General features: G+C 40.6%; 1 protein-coding gene across 2 annotated transcripts; it reads left to right on the forward strand.

Moving 5' to 3' along the window:
• Positions 1-845: 845 nt before the first annotated feature.
• On the forward strand, positions 846-21,512 carry LOC119729477 (CDK5 regulatory subunit-associated protein 3-like). 2 transcript variants are annotated; one of them, XM_038202042.1, is made up of 13 exons: positions 847-970; positions 10,026-10,095; positions 10,894-11,025; positions 11,196-11,296; positions 11,394-11,531; positions 14,207-14,296; positions 15,153-15,289; positions 15,947-16,118; positions 17,518-17,616; positions 17,854-18,000; positions 18,154-18,359; positions 18,542-18,713; positions 20,249-21,512. In XM_038202042.1, the coding sequence occupies exons 1-13, from the start codon at positions 965-967 to the stop codon at positions 20,318-20,320; spliced, it is 1,542 nt and encodes a 513-aa protein (XP_038057970.1). In that variant the 5' UTR covers positions 847-964; the 3' UTR covers positions 20,321-21,512. The 2 variants fall into 2 exon arrangements, with proteins under 2 accessions (XP_038057971.1, XP_038057970.1); XM_038202043.1 differs by lacking the exon at positions 17,854-18,000 and having other exon boundaries at positions 846-970; positions 20,249-21,510.
• Positions 21,513-21,606: the final 94 nt, after the last annotated feature.

Consider the following 21,606-nt stretch of genomic DNA (forward strand, 5'->3'; position numbering starts at 1 on the left):
ATATAGGAAAGTCCCATGACGAAACTGTTCTGTATACAGGGTCAGTTATTTCTGCAGGCTTTTCCTTCTCAATAATAACATCACACCCTGAACAAATAACATATCAGTATACATAACCGTTTCCCCATCTTTCGTTTTCGGGGAACACACGAGGGTTGTTAGACTTGTTCCCAGCCCAGTTGTCTAAAATAATTTTAGACAGATTTTAAACATTAGGCTGTGTCGTGCCTGTTTTTCAAGTTTCCTATACGAATAAATTGAAGTTTGGGGATTCGGGTTAATTCTGGAAAGTCAACTCCGAGGCAAAAATGCACCCGTGAGCAGGGGCGTAGCAAGGTCATTTTTATGGGGGGGGGGAGATACAAAACGGCACGGCTTTTTCTCAAAAAGGGCACTTGTTCCGAAAAAAAGGCGCTTGTGAACAAAAGAAGGGCAATCTTTACGAATACTGGGGGGTGGTAAGCGCCGATGAAAAATTGGGCATTTGAATGGAAAAGGGCAGTCAGTACAAAATATTGGGGGTGAAATACCCCCCCCCCATCCCCCCTCCCCCCCCCCCCCCTCCCCCTCCCCTGCTGGCTACGCTGGCTATTGTGAGTTCTTGTCTGGCAACGTTAAGAACTTAACATCGATAGTTTAAATATGTCAATAAGTGTTGCCTCTCTGGGGGGAAGGATACACGAAAAAAAAATCAATCGCGTCAATTTCCAAAAATACACATTTCATGCACCGAAGACTACAACTTTGTCACCTAGGCTATAGAGGGCGTTTAATTTCGGTGCATGTGTTGCGTTGGTTGCATATGGCATGTACATGTACAGTATATGCCTGGCAGCTGCTGCATGCACCTGTCGTCTGGGTTTAATACAACTCTCGAAGATAAAACTGTGAGAAGATGAATTCGGATTAGTCTGGTGCCAAGGATTCCTACCATATGGATGATTAGTCAACGTTCAACTTCAAGATGCAGGTGGGTACTTTACTATTTTTCATTAAAAATACAAGTAAAATCGTCCTGCCAATAAAGCCAAGGGAAAGACACATGACATGCCTGAGTGCCGATTGGTCATTACAATGTTTTCTGGACAAATCACGTCTTTGTTTGGCTGTATTGAATGTAAAGAGCCCCATAAATGTGGCCTATTTACTGGACCACGTACAAACTTATCGCGGAAATTCACCTATGCAAATTGGGGTCAACACGCCCCTCATTATGACGTCAACGTTGAGTTCGTGCTTGCGCTCGTGCCATCAATTTCAGCCCGACTCGCTTCAGTTTTATGAATGAAATCATTATGCATCGGAGAGTGCACATGCCAGAAATTTACAGTAGAAAATCTCATGATATCTGCTTTCTTTTGCCGAAGAAAGCATCAAAATCGATGACCTATTGCTTGAGTTTTGACAGTTGAAACATTTTTTAGCGTTTTTTTTTTTAGGAACCAAAACTTCTTATTTTTCGAGGGAGTCCATCTTTTTAATCCTAAATTTCTCTCTTCTCGAATTTGGTTCGGGAAAACAGGAATTAGTTCCATATAGAACAGGTTTTCAGCTTTGATATGGTGTGGCACATGTGGGTGGCCGGTCTGATACGGCGATGGCCGCGAGCAATATGCATAAAAATTGCTCGCTAAAACTGCCCAAAATTGCGAATGATAGTGAAGTAATCACGTGATATAAACACGTGCAACGTGCAGGAGATATATATAGCTCAGTGAAAGGCGGTTACGAAGATTAAAGGGATCCCGTTTGATTAAAGGGATCCCGTTTGATGAAATGTGTGTGTGTCTCTTTTTTTTCTGTCCCTTTTACCCTGTATCCCGATGCAACGGAGTTGGGCGGTGGGTTGGGGTGGGGATGGCCCGCGGGTGGGGTGGGGGAGGCCTGCAGGTGGGGTGGGGGAGGGGGAGGGGATGGGGGGGGGGGCGGGGGAACAAAGACACAGTGGGTGGAATATGCACATTCTTTGGTTGAATGGCCATTGCACATATCCCAACACCTTGAGGGGCGGGGTGGGGTCCCCTGGGTGGGGGAAAGGAACGGGAGGGGGGTACTGAGAACCAGGATAATGGAATAATTCCTGTCTTTCATTTCTTACACCTGCACCATATCAGGACCCCATGGAAGGGGAGTGCACATAAGGGGTTCCCGGTGGAGGGGGGGGGGCGTGGGGGAGGATGCCTCGTGAGTGTAGAGGGGGGCCGGGGTTAGAGTACTCAAAACCAGGAAGCTTAAAATCCGGGGGGGGGGGGGGGCTCAAAAGGAGGAGGGTGGAATTTCATATTTCCTTTTCTTTTTTCGGTCCTTGCAACATATCCCGACCCTAGTGGGCGATGGGTGGTGGGGGCCCCCACCAACACAGAAATCTTGATATGCAAATTAGGTAAACAGCGCCGCTCATTATAGCATCATCATGAAATTCTTGCTTACGCGCATGCCATCTACTTCGGCCAATTTTCGGCCAGACTCCTTCAGTTTTATGAATAATATCACTGTAGGCCTACATCGGAGGATGCACCTGCCAGAAATTTACATGCTGAAAGCAACAGAATCATGTCCGCTTCCTTTTGCCGAAGACAGAGTCAAAATTGTTAAATGAAAGGGTGAGTTTTGACGATTAAAATATTGTTTTAGCGTTTTCCTTTTTGTAACTCAAACTTCGTATTGTCCAAGGGAGTCCATCTTTCAATCCTGTTTTTCTTCCTTCCAACATTTTGTTTGAGATCAAATGAATTAATTCCGAGTAGTTGAGTTTTTTAGCTGGCGAATGGTGTGGCCTAAGTGGGTGGTCGGTTTAATAGTGCGATGGTCGCGAGCAAAATGCATGGAAATTCATCACTGGAACTGCCAAAAATTGCGAATGATTTTCAAATGATCACGCCGGTTATATCCGGCCCGCCGGCACCGCGCGCGTTCTAATAAAAACCCAAGATTAATAAAATAATCGGTTACACCTCTATGTTCCGACACCCCTATGTTCCGACTGCACATATTCCTATTCCTAGCCCTAACCCTAACCGGGAGTAACACAATCTAGGTTGTCGGAACATAGGGGTGTCGGAACATAGAGCAGTCACCAAATAATCAAGATGTTTTGTTTTCTGATATGATGTGACTTTATTATTGGGAATACCACTTTCTTTTTTTCCTTTCCCCTGCCCTGGATACCATATTCCGACCCTGGGGATGGGGCGGTGGGGGGGGGGGGCGGAGCGTGGTGTTCAAACCACGCCAAGAGGGCTGAAATTGTTTTTTCCAACAAGTGAAGTTTGTCTTTTAATTTGGTGCAATGACGTTCCCGACCAGACTTTCTTTTACTGCGATATCATGGAGCGGGCCGGGTTGAGGCGGGACCGTATCATAAGTCCGACGCCTCATAGGTCCGACGCCTCATAAGTCCGAAATTTCGGACTTATGAGGCGTCGGACTTTATTTATTCCGCCTCATAGATCCGATGCCTCATAAGTCCAACGCCTCAAAAGTCCGACAACGGAAAACGAGTGTCGGACTTACGAGGCGTCGGAGCTATGAGGCGTCGACCTATGAGGCGTCAGATTTATTAGGCGTCAGACCTATGAGGCGTCGGACTTATGGGCCTTTATTTGGTTAGGGGATGTGATTTTGTCGGATTTATGAGGCGTCGGACTTATGAGCGGACCCCGTTGAGGCCGGGTAGGGGTTGTGGGGGCGGGGGGGATTTCCCAAAACAAAGAGGGTGGAATGTCCTTTATGTTCTTTTAGTTATTAATCTTAAGACGTGCTGCTCTTGGGGGGAGAGAGGTGGTGGGGCCGCATGAGTCGGGGGTGGGGGTGGGGGGGGGGGGTTAAGGTACTCCAAACCAGGAGGGTTGAATATCCCGGGGAGCATCAGAAGGGGAGGGCCTGGAATTTCCCAATCTTCTTTTGTTTTCATCATCATCATCATCATCATCATCATCATCATCAGACGTCGTAGGCTACTGCCCGTTGACGCAACAACCGTCCACTTCTTCTGGGTTGTGTGACTGGCGAAGGGGTGATTTCCTTCGCTGATGGGTCGCCGCAGTTAGTTTATCCACGCTGAGACCGCTCCATCTGGTGAGGCCGTCGATCCAGCGGAGTTTGGTCATTGCATTATATCCCGACCCTTGGAGACAGAGGGTGGGGGCCCCGACAAACTATTCACAGAAACCTTCGTATGCAACTAGGCGAACAGCTCCGCTCATGATGACGTCATTGTCAAGTTCTTGTTTCATTACGCGCATGACATCGTCTTCGGCCAATCTCACTGGGAGTCCATCTCTTCAATCCTATTTTTCTTCTTTCCAACATTTGGTTCGAATTCAAATGAATTTATTCCGAATAGTTGAGGTTTTCAGCTGTCGAATGGTGTGCCACATGTGGGTGGTCGATTTGATAGTGCGATGGTCGCGAGCAATATGCATTGGCATTTTTCGATGGAACAGCCAAAAATTGCAAATGATTTTCAATAATTGATCACGCCATCACCGCTTGCGTTCTAATAAAAAAACAAAATTAATCTAAAAAGCAAGATGTTTTGTTTTCTGATGAATGATGCACCTTCATTACATTATTGGGAGTAGGCCTACCCCTTTCATTTCATTTCCCCTGTCCTGGATATCATATTCAGACCCCCGGGTGTGGCGGGGGCGGGGTGTGCGGTTCAAGCCATGCCAAGAAAGCTGAAATTATTTTCTTTTCCAACAGTGATTTTTGTCTTTTTACGGTGGTGGTGCAATTACGTTCCCGGCCAGACTTTCTTTTTTACTGCGAGACTGGGTTGGGGTGGGGGTTGAGGCCGGGTAGGGGTTGTTGGGGGTCGGGGGATTTTCTTCCAGTGATTCTAAGTTCCAAATCTGCATGCCCAGTGGGTGGGTGTGGGAGCGGGCAGGGCTGGTGGATTTACCAAACAAAGGATTGCATATTCTTCAAGTGATTTTATTCAGACTTGCTTGCCCGTGGGTGGAGGGGGGGGGGGACGGGTTGGATTTCCCAAAACAAAGAGGTGGAATATCATTCCTGGGAGAGAGAGGGGGAGAGAGAGGTGGAGGGGTTATAGTACTCCGAACCAGGAGGGTTGAATATCCCCGGGAGAGCCGCAGATTGGGAGGGCCTGGAATTTCTCAATCTTCTTTTGATTTGGTCCTTGCATTATAATCCCGATCCTTGGGGCAGAGGGTGGGGGCCACGACAAACTATTCACAGAAACCTTCGTATGCAAATTAGGTGAACAGCGCCGAATTTTATGACGCAATCGTCAACTTCTTGCTTTAAAATACGCGCATGACATCGTCGTCGATCAATTTCGGCCACTCTCGCTAGGAGTAGGAGTCCATCTCTTCAATCCCGTTTGTCTTCTTTCCAGTATTTGGTTCAAATTCAAATGAATTTATTTCGAATAGTTGAGGATTTTAGCTGTCGAATGGTGTGCCACATGTGGGTGGTCGGTTTGATTGTGCGATGGTCGCGAGCAATATGCATGGACATTTTTCGAAGGAAATGCCAAAAATTGCGAATGATCAGTTAGTCTGTATACAGTATACACGTACGTACGTGCGTGCAGCAGAGCAGGGGATCTACCCGATGTTCCCCAATACCGATGTTCCCCCAAATCCATAGGATTAGGATTAGGGTTAGGGTTAGGGTTATATTGGTAAGGATTTCGAGGAACATCGGTATTAGGGAACATCGGAATTGGGGAACATAGACATGCACCCGTGCAGGAGCTATGGAAGAAGCGTTACAAAGCAAGGATTCCGTTTGTTGATGGCCTTTTTTTTCGTCCCTTACTATCCCAAAGCGACGGGACGGGGTTGAGGGGGTGGGGTGAGGGAGGCCCGCGGGTTGGAGTGCAGGTTGGAAGGAAGGGTGGGGAGATAGGGGGCGGTGCACCGGGAACACTCCATGCACATTTTTTATTGACCCTTTTGGCCTTGCCAATTATCCCGACCCCTTGGGGCGGGGCGGGGATAAAATTTCCTTTGTTCCTAATTTTTCCTTTTTTTCCGTGCACCATTATCCAGACCCCGGGGAAGGGGGCGTTAGGGACGGGGGGAGGGGCGAATGGGGGATGGGGGCAAATGGGGGATGGGGCCGCGTCCCCACTTCTACGCCTGTGCAATTAAGCGTGGGTGTGCGTGTGTGTGTGTGTGGGGGGGGGGGGGGGGGAGTTTAGAGTACTCCGAATCAGGAGGTTGGAATATCATGGTTTTTTTTATTCACCCTTTGCGCTGTCCCCTGGCGCGGAATGGAATATGGGGTGAAAATATCTTATTTTCATGCAATGATGTTTTTGGGGTTTTTTTGGGGGGGGGGGCTTTATACGAAAACTTAAAAACAGTAATCATGAAAAATATAAAATTTAATAAAAATGCAATTTGCAGAAACGAATATCTCATATCTATTTTGTGAAAATGTTGTGGCTCTGAAAAGAGCCGTTTTGGTTTTAGTTTGTTGATTCGATGATTTCTTCGAAGGCTTGGCCGACACTTTCTTCTGCTTGCTCGATGTGTTCTTGCTGGCTGTCTTTTTGGCTGGCTTCTTGGCTGGCTTGGCTGGCTTGGCTGACAGATGTATATTTGACTTGGATGGCGTTTTCTTGGCAGCTTTCTTGGGTGACTTCTTCGGCGCGGGTTTCTTGACTTTATTCACCATTTTGGCTTTCTTGGCTTTTCTGCAATCTTGGCTTTCATTTCCCGTTCCTTCTTGGCCTTGATTCTCTCCTTCTCCTTAGCTGCATTAGCCTTGGCCGGCAGCCTTCTCTTTCTCCTCGGTGGTGTCAAACTTGAACGTACCAGCGGCTCCCTTACCTGCCATCCGAGTGAGCCTCCAACTTCATTGATTCATGTTTTATTATTTAAAAGTTTACTCTAGCATGGCTTATTACACAGAAATTCTTAGGGTGGATTATCTGGATCCGCACGTCCGTACCCCCGTGGGCGTACCAAGCACCTCCCGCATGCAAAAAAAAAATATCTTTTTTCGCCTCTTTGGCCGACGTTCTGACTTGGTGGGTCCTTTTTCCGCAAGTTCAGAATATTTTCTCTAAAAATTGGAGCAAAATACATGTATTTGAAATGCCTTCCTTTGTCAGAAACCAACAAAATAGAAACTGCATTCTCATGTTTAGACGATACACAATGACATCAGAGGAGAATAACAATCAGTACTGTCGAACTATTCGCTCACAAGATGCCTTTGATCACTAGTTCTCCATAATTATTTAGAGTATTTTGTATTCGGAGTATTCATCATTTTCCATCGTTTCTGACCTTTCAATAACATTGGACTTAAAGGGAAATCTTAAGGGCTCCGCTAAGCCTCATATAATTATGTCAGACGCATATAGGCCCCAAGTCCGGCAAAATCTAATATAAGGCCCGTAACTGTTATAAAATTCCGACGCCTAGGTCCGACACCTCATCAGTCCGACGCCTAATAATTTGGAAATTTCGGACTTCCGAGGCGTGGCGGGGGTCCAGGTTTATCATCGGAGGAGTCGGACTTGCGATATATAGGCCTAAGGCCCCAACCTTGATAGTATAGCCTCCCATGCAGCTACGGAACAACTCGAAATTTGGTTAATCAGGGTATATATATTGTTTTATTTCGTAGTACTATGCAGTTTTCTTTGACCATGGAGGGATGGTTTGACTTTCAGGTTTTGAGTTATCAGTGTTGACTTTATCCAGATTTCGCTTATTCCAATTTGTCAGCGTTTTCACGAAGGGGTGAATTTGCCGCAATAAACGGTTAGGGTTAGGTTTGGGGAACAGGTATAACATAATGCACCCGTTGAACTTGCAGTGGTTGTCAGAAAAGAGGTTTTAAGTTGGTCACGATTTGGAATAAACATTTCGCATACTACTGACTAACTTTTGAAACACAGATGAAACTTCAAAGATGTACCAATTACAGAATAATGGAACAACAATTGCGAGGTACCGGTATCGTAACTAATCCCCATAGATGTTTGTCTGGTCGTGAAAACTAAATCCCACACACTTGTTGTTTTGGCAAATTGCCGATACCCATTCCCCACCCTTTGCACGAATTTGTCTCTTCGTAAAAAATCAAAAGACATTCAGGTGAAGTTTTCTCAACATTGATTTGATTGTTATGATTTCGTTGATTTTATCTGATTTTGACCCAGACTTCTTTCCAAAAAATGTTCGTTGCGTGCAATTTCAGCCGGAACAAGAATTTTGAAAAAAGGTATGATTTTTGGATTGATAATTTAGTCCCTCCGTAAAAACGCTGAAAACCTTTTGCAATTTGATTCAAAAATTTCAAAACTATTTTTTAAAAGATTTGTCATGCTTACTGCTTACTGCTTACTTACTCTGATTCGATTTTTAAAGAACGGGTTTTTGACTATGTATTAGCCTGGGGGAGATTATAATCTGGATTGTTTGTTTTGCGTCTGTTCTTTGACGACTCTTCGGAATTGCCCCCATGATCTACCCCTTTCGTTGGCATCAAGTGTATTTCCTTTTATTTTCATGCCTTTGTTGTTATAACTTCTCGACATTATTGACAAGTGGTGAACATTCATATTCGTACTTGTATTAGTCATCTAAGTTAAAAACAAACACATTCTTGTCCTGGTGTAAATCAAAGAGTAAAAACAGTAAAAACAGCATGCAAGAACTGACAATAGTAAAACTTACACTTAAATTAACCTATGAATAAAACATGCCTGTAAAACACAATAATTTTTAAAATGATAACATAAAGACTGATAGCAAAAAGACACGATACCTATCCGCCCTGGGCTAGCACTATGACAATGAAATATAACTTTAAAAATATGCCGGGGAAAAAAGGATAAAGAACTTTAAAAATGTTTTTTTTTCCATCGTCGTAAAATACTAAAAACCACAGGTGCAGATTTTGAATAGTTATTAAACTTAAATAAAGTTATTTTGTACTGTGTTTTCCAGTGGCTAATTCACAACAAATGATGTAGAGATCTAAACGGTCTTTCATATTTGCTGTATTATTATGTAACTTTGAATATACATGTAATCCCAAATTGCATTTTGGTCAAAAATAAAATGAAGCAAGCTTCGAGTCGAACTCCGATTTGAAAAAAATTGACTTGAAGCTCGCCGATCCCCTGGATCATCCAATACATGTACATACACGTATACGTATTTGTATGCAGGATGTATGCATAGTGCCTGGCCGTGGCGTGGGAACGTATCAGATTACATATCGGCCGACCGCAATATCGATCGGTTCAAAAATAGATGGTCCGCGCGGGAATTGACCTGGATTGACCCGCAAACGTTCGGGTTGTCTGTGACGTAGGCAAGTCACCGACATATTTTTCTAAAAATGACTGCAAGTGCGCAGGCGTGCAAATTCCCGCACGATGCATAGGCCAAGTTCGTATGTGTGGACTGCCTCCGTAAACATAGGCCACACATCCACATGTACAAAAACGTGTCGCACTTTGCCAAATTTTGATTTTCGCATTTAGGCTTAGTTTGTAGGTTTTTTTGCTTTAGAAGCATACTCACCCTCTTTAAAGGCTAATCAGAAAGTGCTGCCTTTTTCCAGATGTATATTTTTCGTGAAATTTCCAGATTCATTTTTACACGTTTGCGTATCAAAATTGCTTGAGTATAAAAACTCCAGCTGACATGCTCATATTCATTCACATTGTCCATTTTCACCCCTAATAATCCCACCCCAAAAAAACGACATCCAAAAAAATGTGCGCGCGCGATGTGGGTACCACACCGCTTTCAGGCGCCACAAGTGGGTTCAGTTTTCGTCTGATGCGTTGTCGCGGAAAGCAAGACAACAAGAATGCTTTCCACGACAACGCACCAGACAGAAGGACAACAAAAATGTGGGACCAGTTAACAGTTCTAAACACTTCATACCAAAAATACTGAACCCCCCCCCCTCCAAAAAAAATGGGGTAGCATACATACAAAATTCCAAAGACAAATATTCATCTGAGTTGTTAACTGATTGAACATTGAATACAACAGTATATTTCTTTTTGCCTTTAGAAAACGGACGAACTGACTGCTCAACAGATTGAGAATCTACCCATCGACATTAGCGCCAGCAAATTGCTTGGTAAAGTATGCATAAATGACTTGAAGCCTACAATATTGTTTACATTTACATTTACATTTCTTCTCAGGATGAACAGATAAAACTAACATACACAAATTAACGGACAAGAACAGAAGAAAAAAAAAAGAAAAAAACAAGGATCACTCAAAAGAGAATTTTCTAACATACACAAATTAACGGACAACAACAGAAAAAAAATAAAGAAAAAAACAAGGATCGCCCAAAAAAGACAAGGTCTCTGTTGAGGGGCTTTCCTGACTAGTAATAGGTTCACACAAACAAATACTGTTCTTTTGTAAATGTTCTGTTGCAGCCTTTTGGATTCTGGTAATAACTTTAAAATGGGGGGGGGGGACATTTTTTTACCCGTTCTTTTTGTTGGACTATTTTTTTTGTCTTGTTTTTTTGCTTTTTATCTTGTTTTTTTCTCAACGTGGTATTTTGATGTTAATTTTATGGGTCGATAACTTTTTAGCATTTATACCTCTGCCATTTTTAATATATGCTTTTTTTGTTAACACATTTTTATAGATTTTTATAGATTTATATATATTCTTTGTGTAGCCAGAGGTATTGGAATTGAAGGCCTTCGGGCCACAGTTTTTAGGTAAACTTTTTTAATTCCGGGCATATGCCCCTGGCTTTCGTCATGTTCGTTTTTGTTTTCTTGGTTTTTGGTTTTCTCTATATGTGAATGTTTGTTGTTTGTGTTTTTAATGCCGAATAAATAATAATAATAATAATAATAATAATAAAGTGTTTCTGAATAAAATACTTTTTGTATTTTTGGTTTTGTAGATTGGCTGATCGATCGGAGACATGTCAACTTGAAATGGCAGACAGCAGCATTAGCCATCAGAGAGAAAATCAACCTGGCTATTCAAGATATGCCTGAAGTGGACGAAATCAAACAGCTTTTGGCTGGGACCTGTAAGAACAAACGATCTCTCCTGTCTTAAATTTTTACAAAAAATGTCACTTCTTTGTTGCATAGTATTCAGTGGTATGTGATCTTTGCAGAGCGGATCATGGCATAAATTACATTAAACTGGTAACCATTATTTGTAGGAAGTGGTTTTTTTTTCCTTTTTGTTTTTCAGATATCAACTATTTCCACTGTGTGAGGATAGTTGAACTTCTCAAGGTGTCTGAGTCTGGTTCCAAAAACATCTTTGGTTATTACTCATCACAGAGGATGAAGGTACTATACCATTGACAATATGTATCGTTGTTGTTTATCTGAATAGTATTATCCAAAACAAACTCATCTATGTGACTGCTTCGTTTGATTGTTGTAGGATTGGCAAGAAGTGGTACGCCTTTATGAGAAAGATAATCTCTACTTAGCAGAAGTTGCCCAGATGTTGATACGCAACATAAACTATGAGATCCCATCTCTGAAGAAACAGGTGGCCAAGTTTAAGCAGACACAAGCAGTAAGTTAACAGAGACTATTGTGAGAGTGGTAACATGTATCATTCCATATTAGCATACCTGGCCCATTAAACCAGAGTTCTAACTTGCCAAATATTTATTTATATTATGAGGTGTCATGTCTCTTTCATTTCATCCTAACTTTGTTACCAAGCACTGTAATGGCATAAAGGAAAATATGTCCTCTCTTCAAAATCTCAGATTGGGTTGGAGTGAGCATCTCAATTACCAGTTTATTATTATTATTATTATTTATTTATTTATTTTGCCCTAAAAAACAACAAATGTGATGCGATCAAGCTAAATGAGTCGTTGGTTGACCCTGGTCATTTTATTTTATTTTTACAGATTTGAAAAGAGCACAATCTCAGCATTGCTGCTGTGAAAACCGCATGCTAATACCATCTTTAGTTCAAAAACTATGAAAGTTGGAAAACCAAGAAATGTGATGAAATGGCCCTATTTTGGCCTGTATCTCCAAATGAAAGTTCCTGACAAACAACTCATGAAGCACAAATATATAACAATAACAATTAATATGATGCAATACAAACAATACTAAGAAGGGACAAAGTAACACAAAAACAAAAACAAACTAGAACTGTATGTCAGTCGAAACAGAACACAGGGCTTTTTCGCTTTCTTTTATGTAGGAAAATTTCTTCGCCGCACAATTTTGAAGTGTTTGCCGTAAACTTCTCTAGAGACATCAAGAGAAAATTCATTTTAGTAGCGATCATAGGGCCGGCCCTATGAAGAATGCGAAGTGCTTGTTATTGTATGAACATATACAGACTGCCACTATTTGGGGTATTAAAACTGCCAATGAAAGAATGAAAATGTCTTGCAGCACCCCTATCTTATCGTAATGCCTGTATTTGGGGTACGCGGACCGCACCCTCACGACCATGTGCGTGTGTGGTGTATGGGAAGCAGGCGATGCCGAATCTGGTCAATGTATACACGCACACTCGTGCGGTTTATGCTTGCTTTAAATGAGTCAGCATTTTTTACTCTCTGCTGCAACTTGTGCAAGGGTATTTTTTGCCGATGCCTCGTCAACTGTGTGAACAATTTGACAAGCTGGGAACTTGGCACTGTTGAGGCAAATGTTTACGCTATCATTTAATGGGCAATTCAAGATTATATCTGTACGGATTGATTTGTTAGCAATTTTTGAAAAAGGAAAGGTCTTTTCAACGGAACTTCCGGTCTGATGACGTCATACGCCTAAAACTTTTCACACGTCTTAAGTGGGTCAAGGTCATCATATACACTAATATTTAGGCGATTCCGACAAACTTTGCCACAGACATCTATTCAAAATACATTTTTGAAATTTTTCAACCTGTCGCTAGAGGGCGCTCGAAGATTGCATGACGTCATCGGTAGATGATTTGAAGAATACTATCAGCCAAGAGACTAACACCGTTGAAAGCAAGTTCATATCTATTACCTCTTTCAAATAATAAGCCACTTCCGGTTTTGGTCTTTTTTCGACCGGAAGCAAGGGTCACATGATTGCACGCACACTGAATGAAATAAAGATCTCAACCTACTCTACCACTTGCCGGCAACAGAATGCTTCAGACGCGTACGGTTGATTTCTTATGCATTTTTAAATATTAAAAGTGTCACAATTTAATTGCCTATAAATAAACACCGGATGACGTCATCATGACATCATCATTACACATTGTTGTTTGAATTAGGGTCTTTGCTTGGACAAAGAGTCGAAAATACCCTCTGAAAATCGACATTTTAAAAAAAAATTCTGTGTACAAAGTCTATGGGAAAAATTAAATATTCAAAATTATATAACAAATCGCGTGATGACGTCAGCATGACGTTATGATTCGGCATACATCTGCAGGTGATGTTTTAAGTATGTGCCAGGTTTGAAGGAAATCGAAATTGTTTTAAGGCCAAAAGTGGCGTGTAGAAAAAACGTGTAGCAATTCTATGAGATGATGTGCAAAAAAGAAGTGAAAGAAGAGGAAGAAGAAAGAAAAAAAATCAGAACAAAAATAAAGGCTTTTTCGCAAAAGTTGCGAAAAAGCCAAATAACAGGACAAACCTAAACCCTCATGAGCAAGGGCTGGCAAAAGCAACAAAAATCACTATAGTTCTTTGACTTGCCAGCTCTCATGCAGGCAAATGAAATGTAAAACATTTGTACATGTATAGAAATATATATTTAAACCTATAACCTTTAAATTAGAGATAAAAAACACACGCACGTATTACACAACATGGATGGTTTAAACTACCCAGAGGTATGAAACATGGAACAGCCAAATTAAAAGTACAAACAATCACCAGAATAAACACTCACTAGACAGAAGAAACATGGCCTTGCAAAAGACCAAACAAACCCCAAATAGTCAACCCGCCAAGACAGTATAAAAAAGGTTTGTCCGGTAAACAGCAAGCTTTCGAAATGGGCACTCACCTGCTTATTGACAAAAATACCAAAATGTTTAACCCAGTTTAGACAAATTGTTGGCTGATTAGGATTATAAAATGAACAAAGTAATAGAGTTAGTAATAGTAATAGCACAAACCAGGATAGTTCAGTCAGTGAAAAAAACCAACAATGTTTAAAAGAGACAGGTTAAAGTTATTCTTTTGTATATTTTGTTTGTTCAACACAAAATGTATTATTATTTTTCTGCAGGACTGTCGGAGAAAAGAAAAGGATTACCAAGATAACGCTGCTGCGGCAAAAGCAGAGTACAATGTAGAATGTAGAAAACTAGGAATAAAGGTACATAAGTCTTTGATTTCACAATTGGATCACAATCTGAATGACCCTCTAGTGACCAAAGTTGTCATTTTCGGATATATGATGGCATTTCAGCACATTCATGTCATGTTTACATCTTTTTTGGATGAGCAGTTACCATTGGTACATTGTGCACACAAACCTGTCGTGCAGTGGACTCATAAGCTGTATATAAATATGAGTGATGGTGTACATATAGTGTGAAAGCAATACCCTTTTATCAGTGTGCATCACCACTAAAGTGTAGATAGGCACTGTGTCCGCATTAATGTTGTGCAAACCCGAACGGAAACTGATTGTCGGGTTGGTTTTACCATCATTACAATCGGGTTGGGGATAACTTCAGGCACCAAAAGTGGACACAGTTGCCCAAGCCAGATATTCAGGGTTTTTCGGGTCAGTTCAGCTTCGGGTTGGCTAGGGTCGTATTTTGCTTAATTTTTGTTGAGTCAGGTCGGGTCGGGTCAGATTGGGGGAGTTAATATAGGTTCATTTCGGATTTGGTTTATATCTATAATATTTCGGTCAGTTGGGCTTGGTCAATACGACCTGATGCACAACATTAGTCCACATTTCACTTAGACTGTATGTGTGGTCTTAATTTCAGTGTGCCTCAAAATGTATGTTTATGCTGACTGAAAACAAATGTCCTCATAGTATGGTGAAGCAACCTCCAGCCTCCATGTGTACATCAGATACTCATTTGCTCAAGTGGTATTGGTGCAGCAACTAACAATTCAGGATATGGTAGTATCCGTTGGGTATTTCGAGCCTTTAATCCAAATGGATGCATATCTTGCCTTTTTTCACTAACAGGCTTTTGTTTTTTGCTTTGAAGGGTGATAAAATCAAGAGTGAGCTGCTTGAGAAAGTCAAGTCACTTCCAAAGACGTTTGGCGTAATTGCAGAGAAGACACAGAGCCTGGCTCCTGTAATAGAGTTTTATCAAACCTTCGTGCAATTCACTGTAGGCAGGTAAGATCACTTGTAAGCAGACTGATAAATCTAAGATGCACTTTGTATCATGTCCATGAGCAATCTTGTTCGTCACAATTTCTCTTACAGAGATGAGAATTTAAATTTTTCATTAACTGTAAATATGTGATGCGATCTAGCTAAATGAGTCGTTTTTATTGAGGGAATTTTATTTGGCAATACAGGCCAAAATAGGGCCACTTCATCACATCATTTTATCACATATCTTTGTGTTCCAACTTCCATAGTTGGTGAACTAAAGATGGTGTCAGCAAAGCAAACGGTTTTCACAGCAGTAATGCTGAGATTGTGCTCCTTTGAAATCTGTAATTAAAAATTTTTTGAACAGGGTTCAAAAGAAAATTTTGACAAAAGACTCATAGCTTTAATTGATCGCATCACATATGTGATTTTCTGCTCATATTTTATACATTTAATCAAGTTGCATGAAAGGTGTATACATTTCATGACCTTAAAAAGAACTGGAAAGCTTAAATACTGATCAAAATGGTTCCCTTCTTCTAAAGGAAAATACAAAAATTGCTCTGGGGTTTTCATAGTTTACTTTTGATAACAATGTCCCTACAGCTCACAAGATCTGTGATAATATTGTTTACTAGCATGTTTTTGGGGTTTTTTTTCTTTTTTGCCGTCCAGGACTAGTGATAGAAGTAGCCAATCAGAGATAGAAGTGGTTCCCATATTACAGTTCATCCATCAGTATGGTAATGCCACAGTATACCAGTGGAGAACAGGGAAAGTCCCTGAATCAGTTGAGGCGGTCACATTATCATTCCTCCAGGAGGAGGAAGAACAGAAAGCAGATGAGGTTTGCCATAGTAAAAATATTTCTCGGTAAAAGACATACATATTTTAAATTTGTAGTTAATGTGGGGTGAATAATATGAGCTTGTTTGTAGATGAGAAATTTAGATAACGAGGCTGAGATTGTGTACAATATTTTGGGTCTTAATTCTGAGGTCTAAAATTTAAGTGCGACTCACTTGAATAGAAAAGTCAGTCTCTTGGATGGATTTTTTTTGTTGTGGGGTGAATTAAATTTTGGGACTGGTGTTATTTTGCTGACAAAAAGACCAGCCAGTCATTGTTGCGTGAACGTACATGTACGTATGTATAGCGTGTAACTCCTTCGCGTGATGTACAGGTATGCACAGTGTATAGAGTTTTGCACGAGCAGACACAATTTTACTGCAACTTTTCTCTTTATTATGCCATGTATTCTCCCTTTCAGATGAATTTAATTAAGTAAAACCGATGTAAAATTATTTGCTTTATCAAAAGTTTTATTTTGATAATTATCTTCAAAATTTTAAGAATATAGTCGAGATTTACTGTTGCTGGCTTGCTTTGAATGCTTCCTGCTGGTGTTTTCAGCAGTTTAAAACCACCCATGTGACGGACTCTCGACTAATGATGTGCATCTGGTCGGGTTGACCAGGCAAAGCCGACCTGAAACATTAGGGATATAAACCGAATCCCAACCGAAACCAATCTCAACTCCCTCAAATCGACCCGACCCGATAAAACATAAGGTAAAACCTACCTGAACCGACCCGAACCCTAACAAACCTAAAAAAACCCTGAATATCTGGCTGGGACAAAGTGATCACTTTTTTGTGCCTGCCCTTACCCACGTGGCATGAATTCTTTTGCAAAACTATCGTCTCACTTTCTGTCATACTCAGTGGGTTGATCGAGAGCAACTCCGCTTATTGAACAAACGCATGGTATCACCACGCGGTATCATGAAAACTGACAATCTATCTAATTCACTGTCAGTCCCAATCTGACTGGAGAAATTAATACCACGGGAACTTAATAGTGCGCTCAGTGGCCACACCACACTAGGGCTGCGGTCAAAGTGACTGTCAATAATATTGAATCACCTGAATTTCTCAATTGTTTCGGTTTATTTCAGTTTATTTCGTTTTTTTTTTCTTCAAAAAATGGCTAAACTGACCCGACCTGACCTGAAAATGTAAATGCAAAACCGAAACCAATCCGACCAGACTGAAAAGATGGACAACCCGACCCAACCCAAAGTCAGTTTCGGGTCAGGTTGGTTTCGGGTCGGGTTTGCACATCATTACTCTTGACCGATAGGAATAGGTTAACTGTCTCAGATATTTATGAATAATTATAATATAAAAGTAGACCTTACAATGTTTAATGATTCAAACTAACTTTTCAATTTTATCATGGCACAGATTGACTGGGGTGATATTGATGACGCAGGAGATGATAGCATTGACTTCGGCATCTCTCTAGAGGAAGTGGGGTCAGAGGTCTTGAACTTTGACATCCAGGTCAGTCAGATTTGGCCTTTCCAATTTGATATTCTAACTTTGATTTCCGTAGGATTTTTGTTTGTTTGAGTTATTAGAAATGATTGTGCAAACAAGTGCGTTTGACTGATAAATACTGCCTTAGTGAAATTACATGCCAGAAACTACCATGGAATTATTGTGGTAGAGAAAAACTAACAATTTCCTGATTGTAATGCCCAAGCAATGACCAAAATGGCCTTCTGTTCCTAAACGTAGGTTACTGTTGAAACATCTGATGGTGATGTTGGTCATGATGGCCAAGGAAGTTCAGCAGAAGATGATAGGATTGCCAGGGGGACGGATTCCTTAACCTTATTGGACCATCCTCCAACCAGGAATAATTTCACCAATGAGTTATTAGAGGCAAGCCAGATTTCCTTCCTGCTTTTGTCATTCTAAACATTATTAGCACTGTAATCTAAGTATTTTGTGAAATGTACAAGAAATATGATACACATTCAAGCTCTAGTCTTGCCCCATCTTTTAAAAGTAATATTTTAATACATATATGTACAGCTTGAGGCCTTTCTAATGCAGAGGCTAAGTGAAATGAAAGGTGAAATGGATGTTCTGTCGGCGAATCAGTTCCAGAGTGCGCCCTCTATCCTCCAGATGAAGACAAAGGAGGACGTGTCGGCCATGTTGGACAAAGTCCGAGAAATCTTGAGTCTTCTGACAGATTCAACCATACAGCATTTGATGCTCATTAAAAGCTCACCGAAGTAGGTGCAATGATTTTTTAGAAATAATATTCATATTTTTGTAAATTGTGAGTACAACTTAAGTAATACATGTAATTGCATTTGTACTGATGGTAAAAATTGTTACTTGCTTCATAATTCCAGTGATATAGAAAATGTTATCGTAATGACAGATACAAGTTGTTGTGAATTTTCTGTTTCAGGTATGTGGACAGACTGACAGAATCTCTGAAACAGAAATGTGGCCAAGAAGAGAAGATGTTAGCATCAAAGGAGGCAGTTCATGGGAAGTATCTAGAAGCCATTGAGGAGGAGAGGCAGCTGATGCCAAAGATTGACAAGCTGGTGGCTAATACTAGGATACTTCAAAGACAGGCAAGTTTTAACCTTTACTGTCTCCAGGCGCAACACGATCTAACAGGTGTACAAATCTGGTGAACCTTGTTGCATTGGGTCATCAACACCTGTGCATCAACTGCCAGTTCTGAGACAATATAGCTCATCCATTCAACAATGTCACTAATTTGTCTTGCAGCTAGCCTCAGTGAGGCATTTCAGGTTGACTTAGGATAGTTTATCTGTTTGAAACTGTTACATTGTACTGGTCATAATGTACAGCAGTGAGCCAGCAGCCAATTTCACAAAACAGTGTGTAACTTACGGCATGCATGAGACTCGCACAAAAAATGTTGCACAGCTGGGCAAGAAAGTTACGATTGATGTCACGAAACTCGGCCTAGCTGCGTAACGATAATCTAAACATCTTTGGATGAGGCTCATATCAGCATTTACGATGGCTGTTTGTGAACGAATTTGTTTGGTCATGAAACAGTTGTGAATTACCTCTGCCCACCTTTTGAAAATAGTTTTGTTCGACTTTCTTCAGAATTTTGCGCCAATTCTAAACATTCTGTCACAATTAAAATGACAATTTGTTATCCTCAAACACACAGCTATGAGTGTCTTGTATCAACCTTAAAGTTGTGCAATGTCAGGCTCCACGACAATCACCATTTGCTGATAAAATATTGTTCATTTACAGTCAATATGCTGTAATACTATGTTGCACAAGCCGCAGACTTAACACTATTACACTTTCTTGAAACGTGCCATAACCGAAATGTGGTGCGGCTTGAAATATTGCACAACTAAATTATGGCGCAAGGCGAATTACATTGCATACAGTTTCCTGAAATCAGCTGCTACATGGCCAAAAGGTTATGTGAATAAAATGGTTTAACCACGTTTCAACAAGAGATCATGCACTTTTTGTTGGTATTGTGCCGGGACCTCCCAACCCAAGTCCATTAGTACCAAGTCTGACACTTATAAGCGTGGAGACGATCTTTTCAAACCAAGGTATTTCCCTAGACAAGAGACCACTCAGAGCTAATGGTGCAGGTCCATTTTGATTGAAATATACCGCCGATTGCGAAAGATTGCTAATTACTCTGTTAATTGCACAATAACCTGCAACATAGACACCTGAAACATAATTGTCGGTAATCTCAAGCAACAATGATCATTTAATGTACAGTAGTTAAAATTAATTGGGGTGGTTGTTTTATTATCAGGGTCCTTAGTTATTTGCGAGATGATCCAAACTTACTGCTCGCAGCAGCAGTGTGCAACAGCATCAGCAATGCACAATGTCAACAATGTGCAACAGCATCAGCAATGTTTAAAAGCATAAACATGTACAACAGCACAAGCAATGTACAACAGTAGTACAGTACAGTCTTGTACTCGGTACGCATCAACCATGCAAGCCAGCATCAGCAAAAACATGAATATTACATTAAGTGGATACATTGTGGCAGGAGCTGATAAATGTGTGTTTATTATGCACAAATAAGTTTTTTTAATGTTAAATTATCCATTGTTTGTATCTTTGTTTTGGATCATTGCAGATTGAGCAAGATATTTCTTCTCGTTACAAGAATCGGCCGGTGAATCTCATGGGCTCTATCAACTCAATATGAAATATTCTCCATTTCTCTTATTTTTTAATTTTTGTTCTGCTTTTATCGCATCAGTTCCTTCATTTCTTCAGTCAGACTGCTTCAGAAAATTTAGATTATTTATCGTAACACAAATAAGTAAATGGCCCATATCTGATTCTGATGACTAGCGTATAGCCAGGACATGGCTGGATAGCTCATACTGGTTACAGTGCTGGTATGGGCTCTTTGTTACCACTTTGGAGAGCCCAGTGGAGGGGAAACACAACGTGCACGTATCGTTTCGCATATATCAAAGTATTCCCAACTTATTTTATTATGAGTGCACAAACCCATTTCATCTTTGTGTGAGCGTCAGGCGCTGTCAGCAATACATTTGAATATTTTCCCAGTGGTCGCCTCCAACCTTTTTTTTTTCTTACCGTTGAGGGGGTACTTGTGAATGGACCCCATAGTGTTTCTGAAGTGACTTGTTCAAATCCTGTTTAAAAGAAAATTCTACAAAACCTTGATTGCGCTTAAAAGTGATTGTAGTAGATTTGATGCAAAAGTTGTTTCACGATTATGATGGCATTCCATTTCCTTTTAATAAAAAGACATTTTAAATTACATAATTTTCATTTAACGTTCATTTCAAATTGAAGTAAAATGTATTGTGTTCTAATTTCTTATTTTAAGGAAGTAGAATTATAAGAAAGCAAAGAACAGTGCCACCATTTTTGGAATCTGCAGAACTGTTTGTGCATTTTCCCCAGCTAAACAATATAGAGTAGTGTGGAGTGTGTTTGAAACCCCCAAGTCCATGTAGTTTACCCTTGAAAATGTTGCATTATAACCAGAGGCAGGAATGTGTCGGCTGTATTATCAACTCGATTGTATTTCCCCCCCCCCCCCCCCCATATAAAAAAGAGTTTAAGTATAAAATTTGAATGTATGGGATAATGGGATTATTAAAGTTCAGGTCCTCTGTTTATGAAAGCATAAATGACACCTTTGTCACTTTTCTAACCTTTGTAGTAAACTGTCACAGCTCCTTCCCATTCTGGGACAATTATCACAGAAAAAGGATATTATTATTTTTGTGTACAAAATTTCACAGTTTTCTATATCTTTGCATTGTCGGCTTATTTACAAATCTATGCTGAATACCATGTTTTCATAAAAACATAATCTTTTTTTAATTATTATTCATAAATCAAAACAATACATTATAGCGACGTTTTTGTTTGTTTTCATTTTGTAATTTAGATTTATTTCTCACATTGAAAGTTATTTACATACATGTAATACACAATCTTCATGATATG

Source organism: Patiria miniata, unplaced genomic scaffold, assembly GCF_015706575.1.
Source record: "Patiria miniata isolate m_02_andy unplaced genomic scaffold, ASM1570657v1 HiC_scaffold_21, whole genome shotgun sequence".
Taxonomy (NCBI): domain Eukaryota; kingdom Metazoa; phylum Echinodermata; class Asteroidea; order Valvatida; family Asterinidae; genus Patiria; species Patiria miniata.

Bases quoted from the DNA above. Each gene is read 5' to 3' on its own strand.
- LOC119729477 (XM_038202042.1), top strand. The intron at 11,026-11,195 runs GTAAGAACAAAC...TTTGTTTTTCAG, and splicing joins ACAGCTTTTGGCTGGGACCT to ATATCAACTATTTCCACTGT. The intron at 18,360-18,541 runs GTAGGTGCAATG...TTTCTGTTTCAG, and splicing joins CTCATTAAAAGCTCACCGAA to GTATGTGGACAGACTGACAG.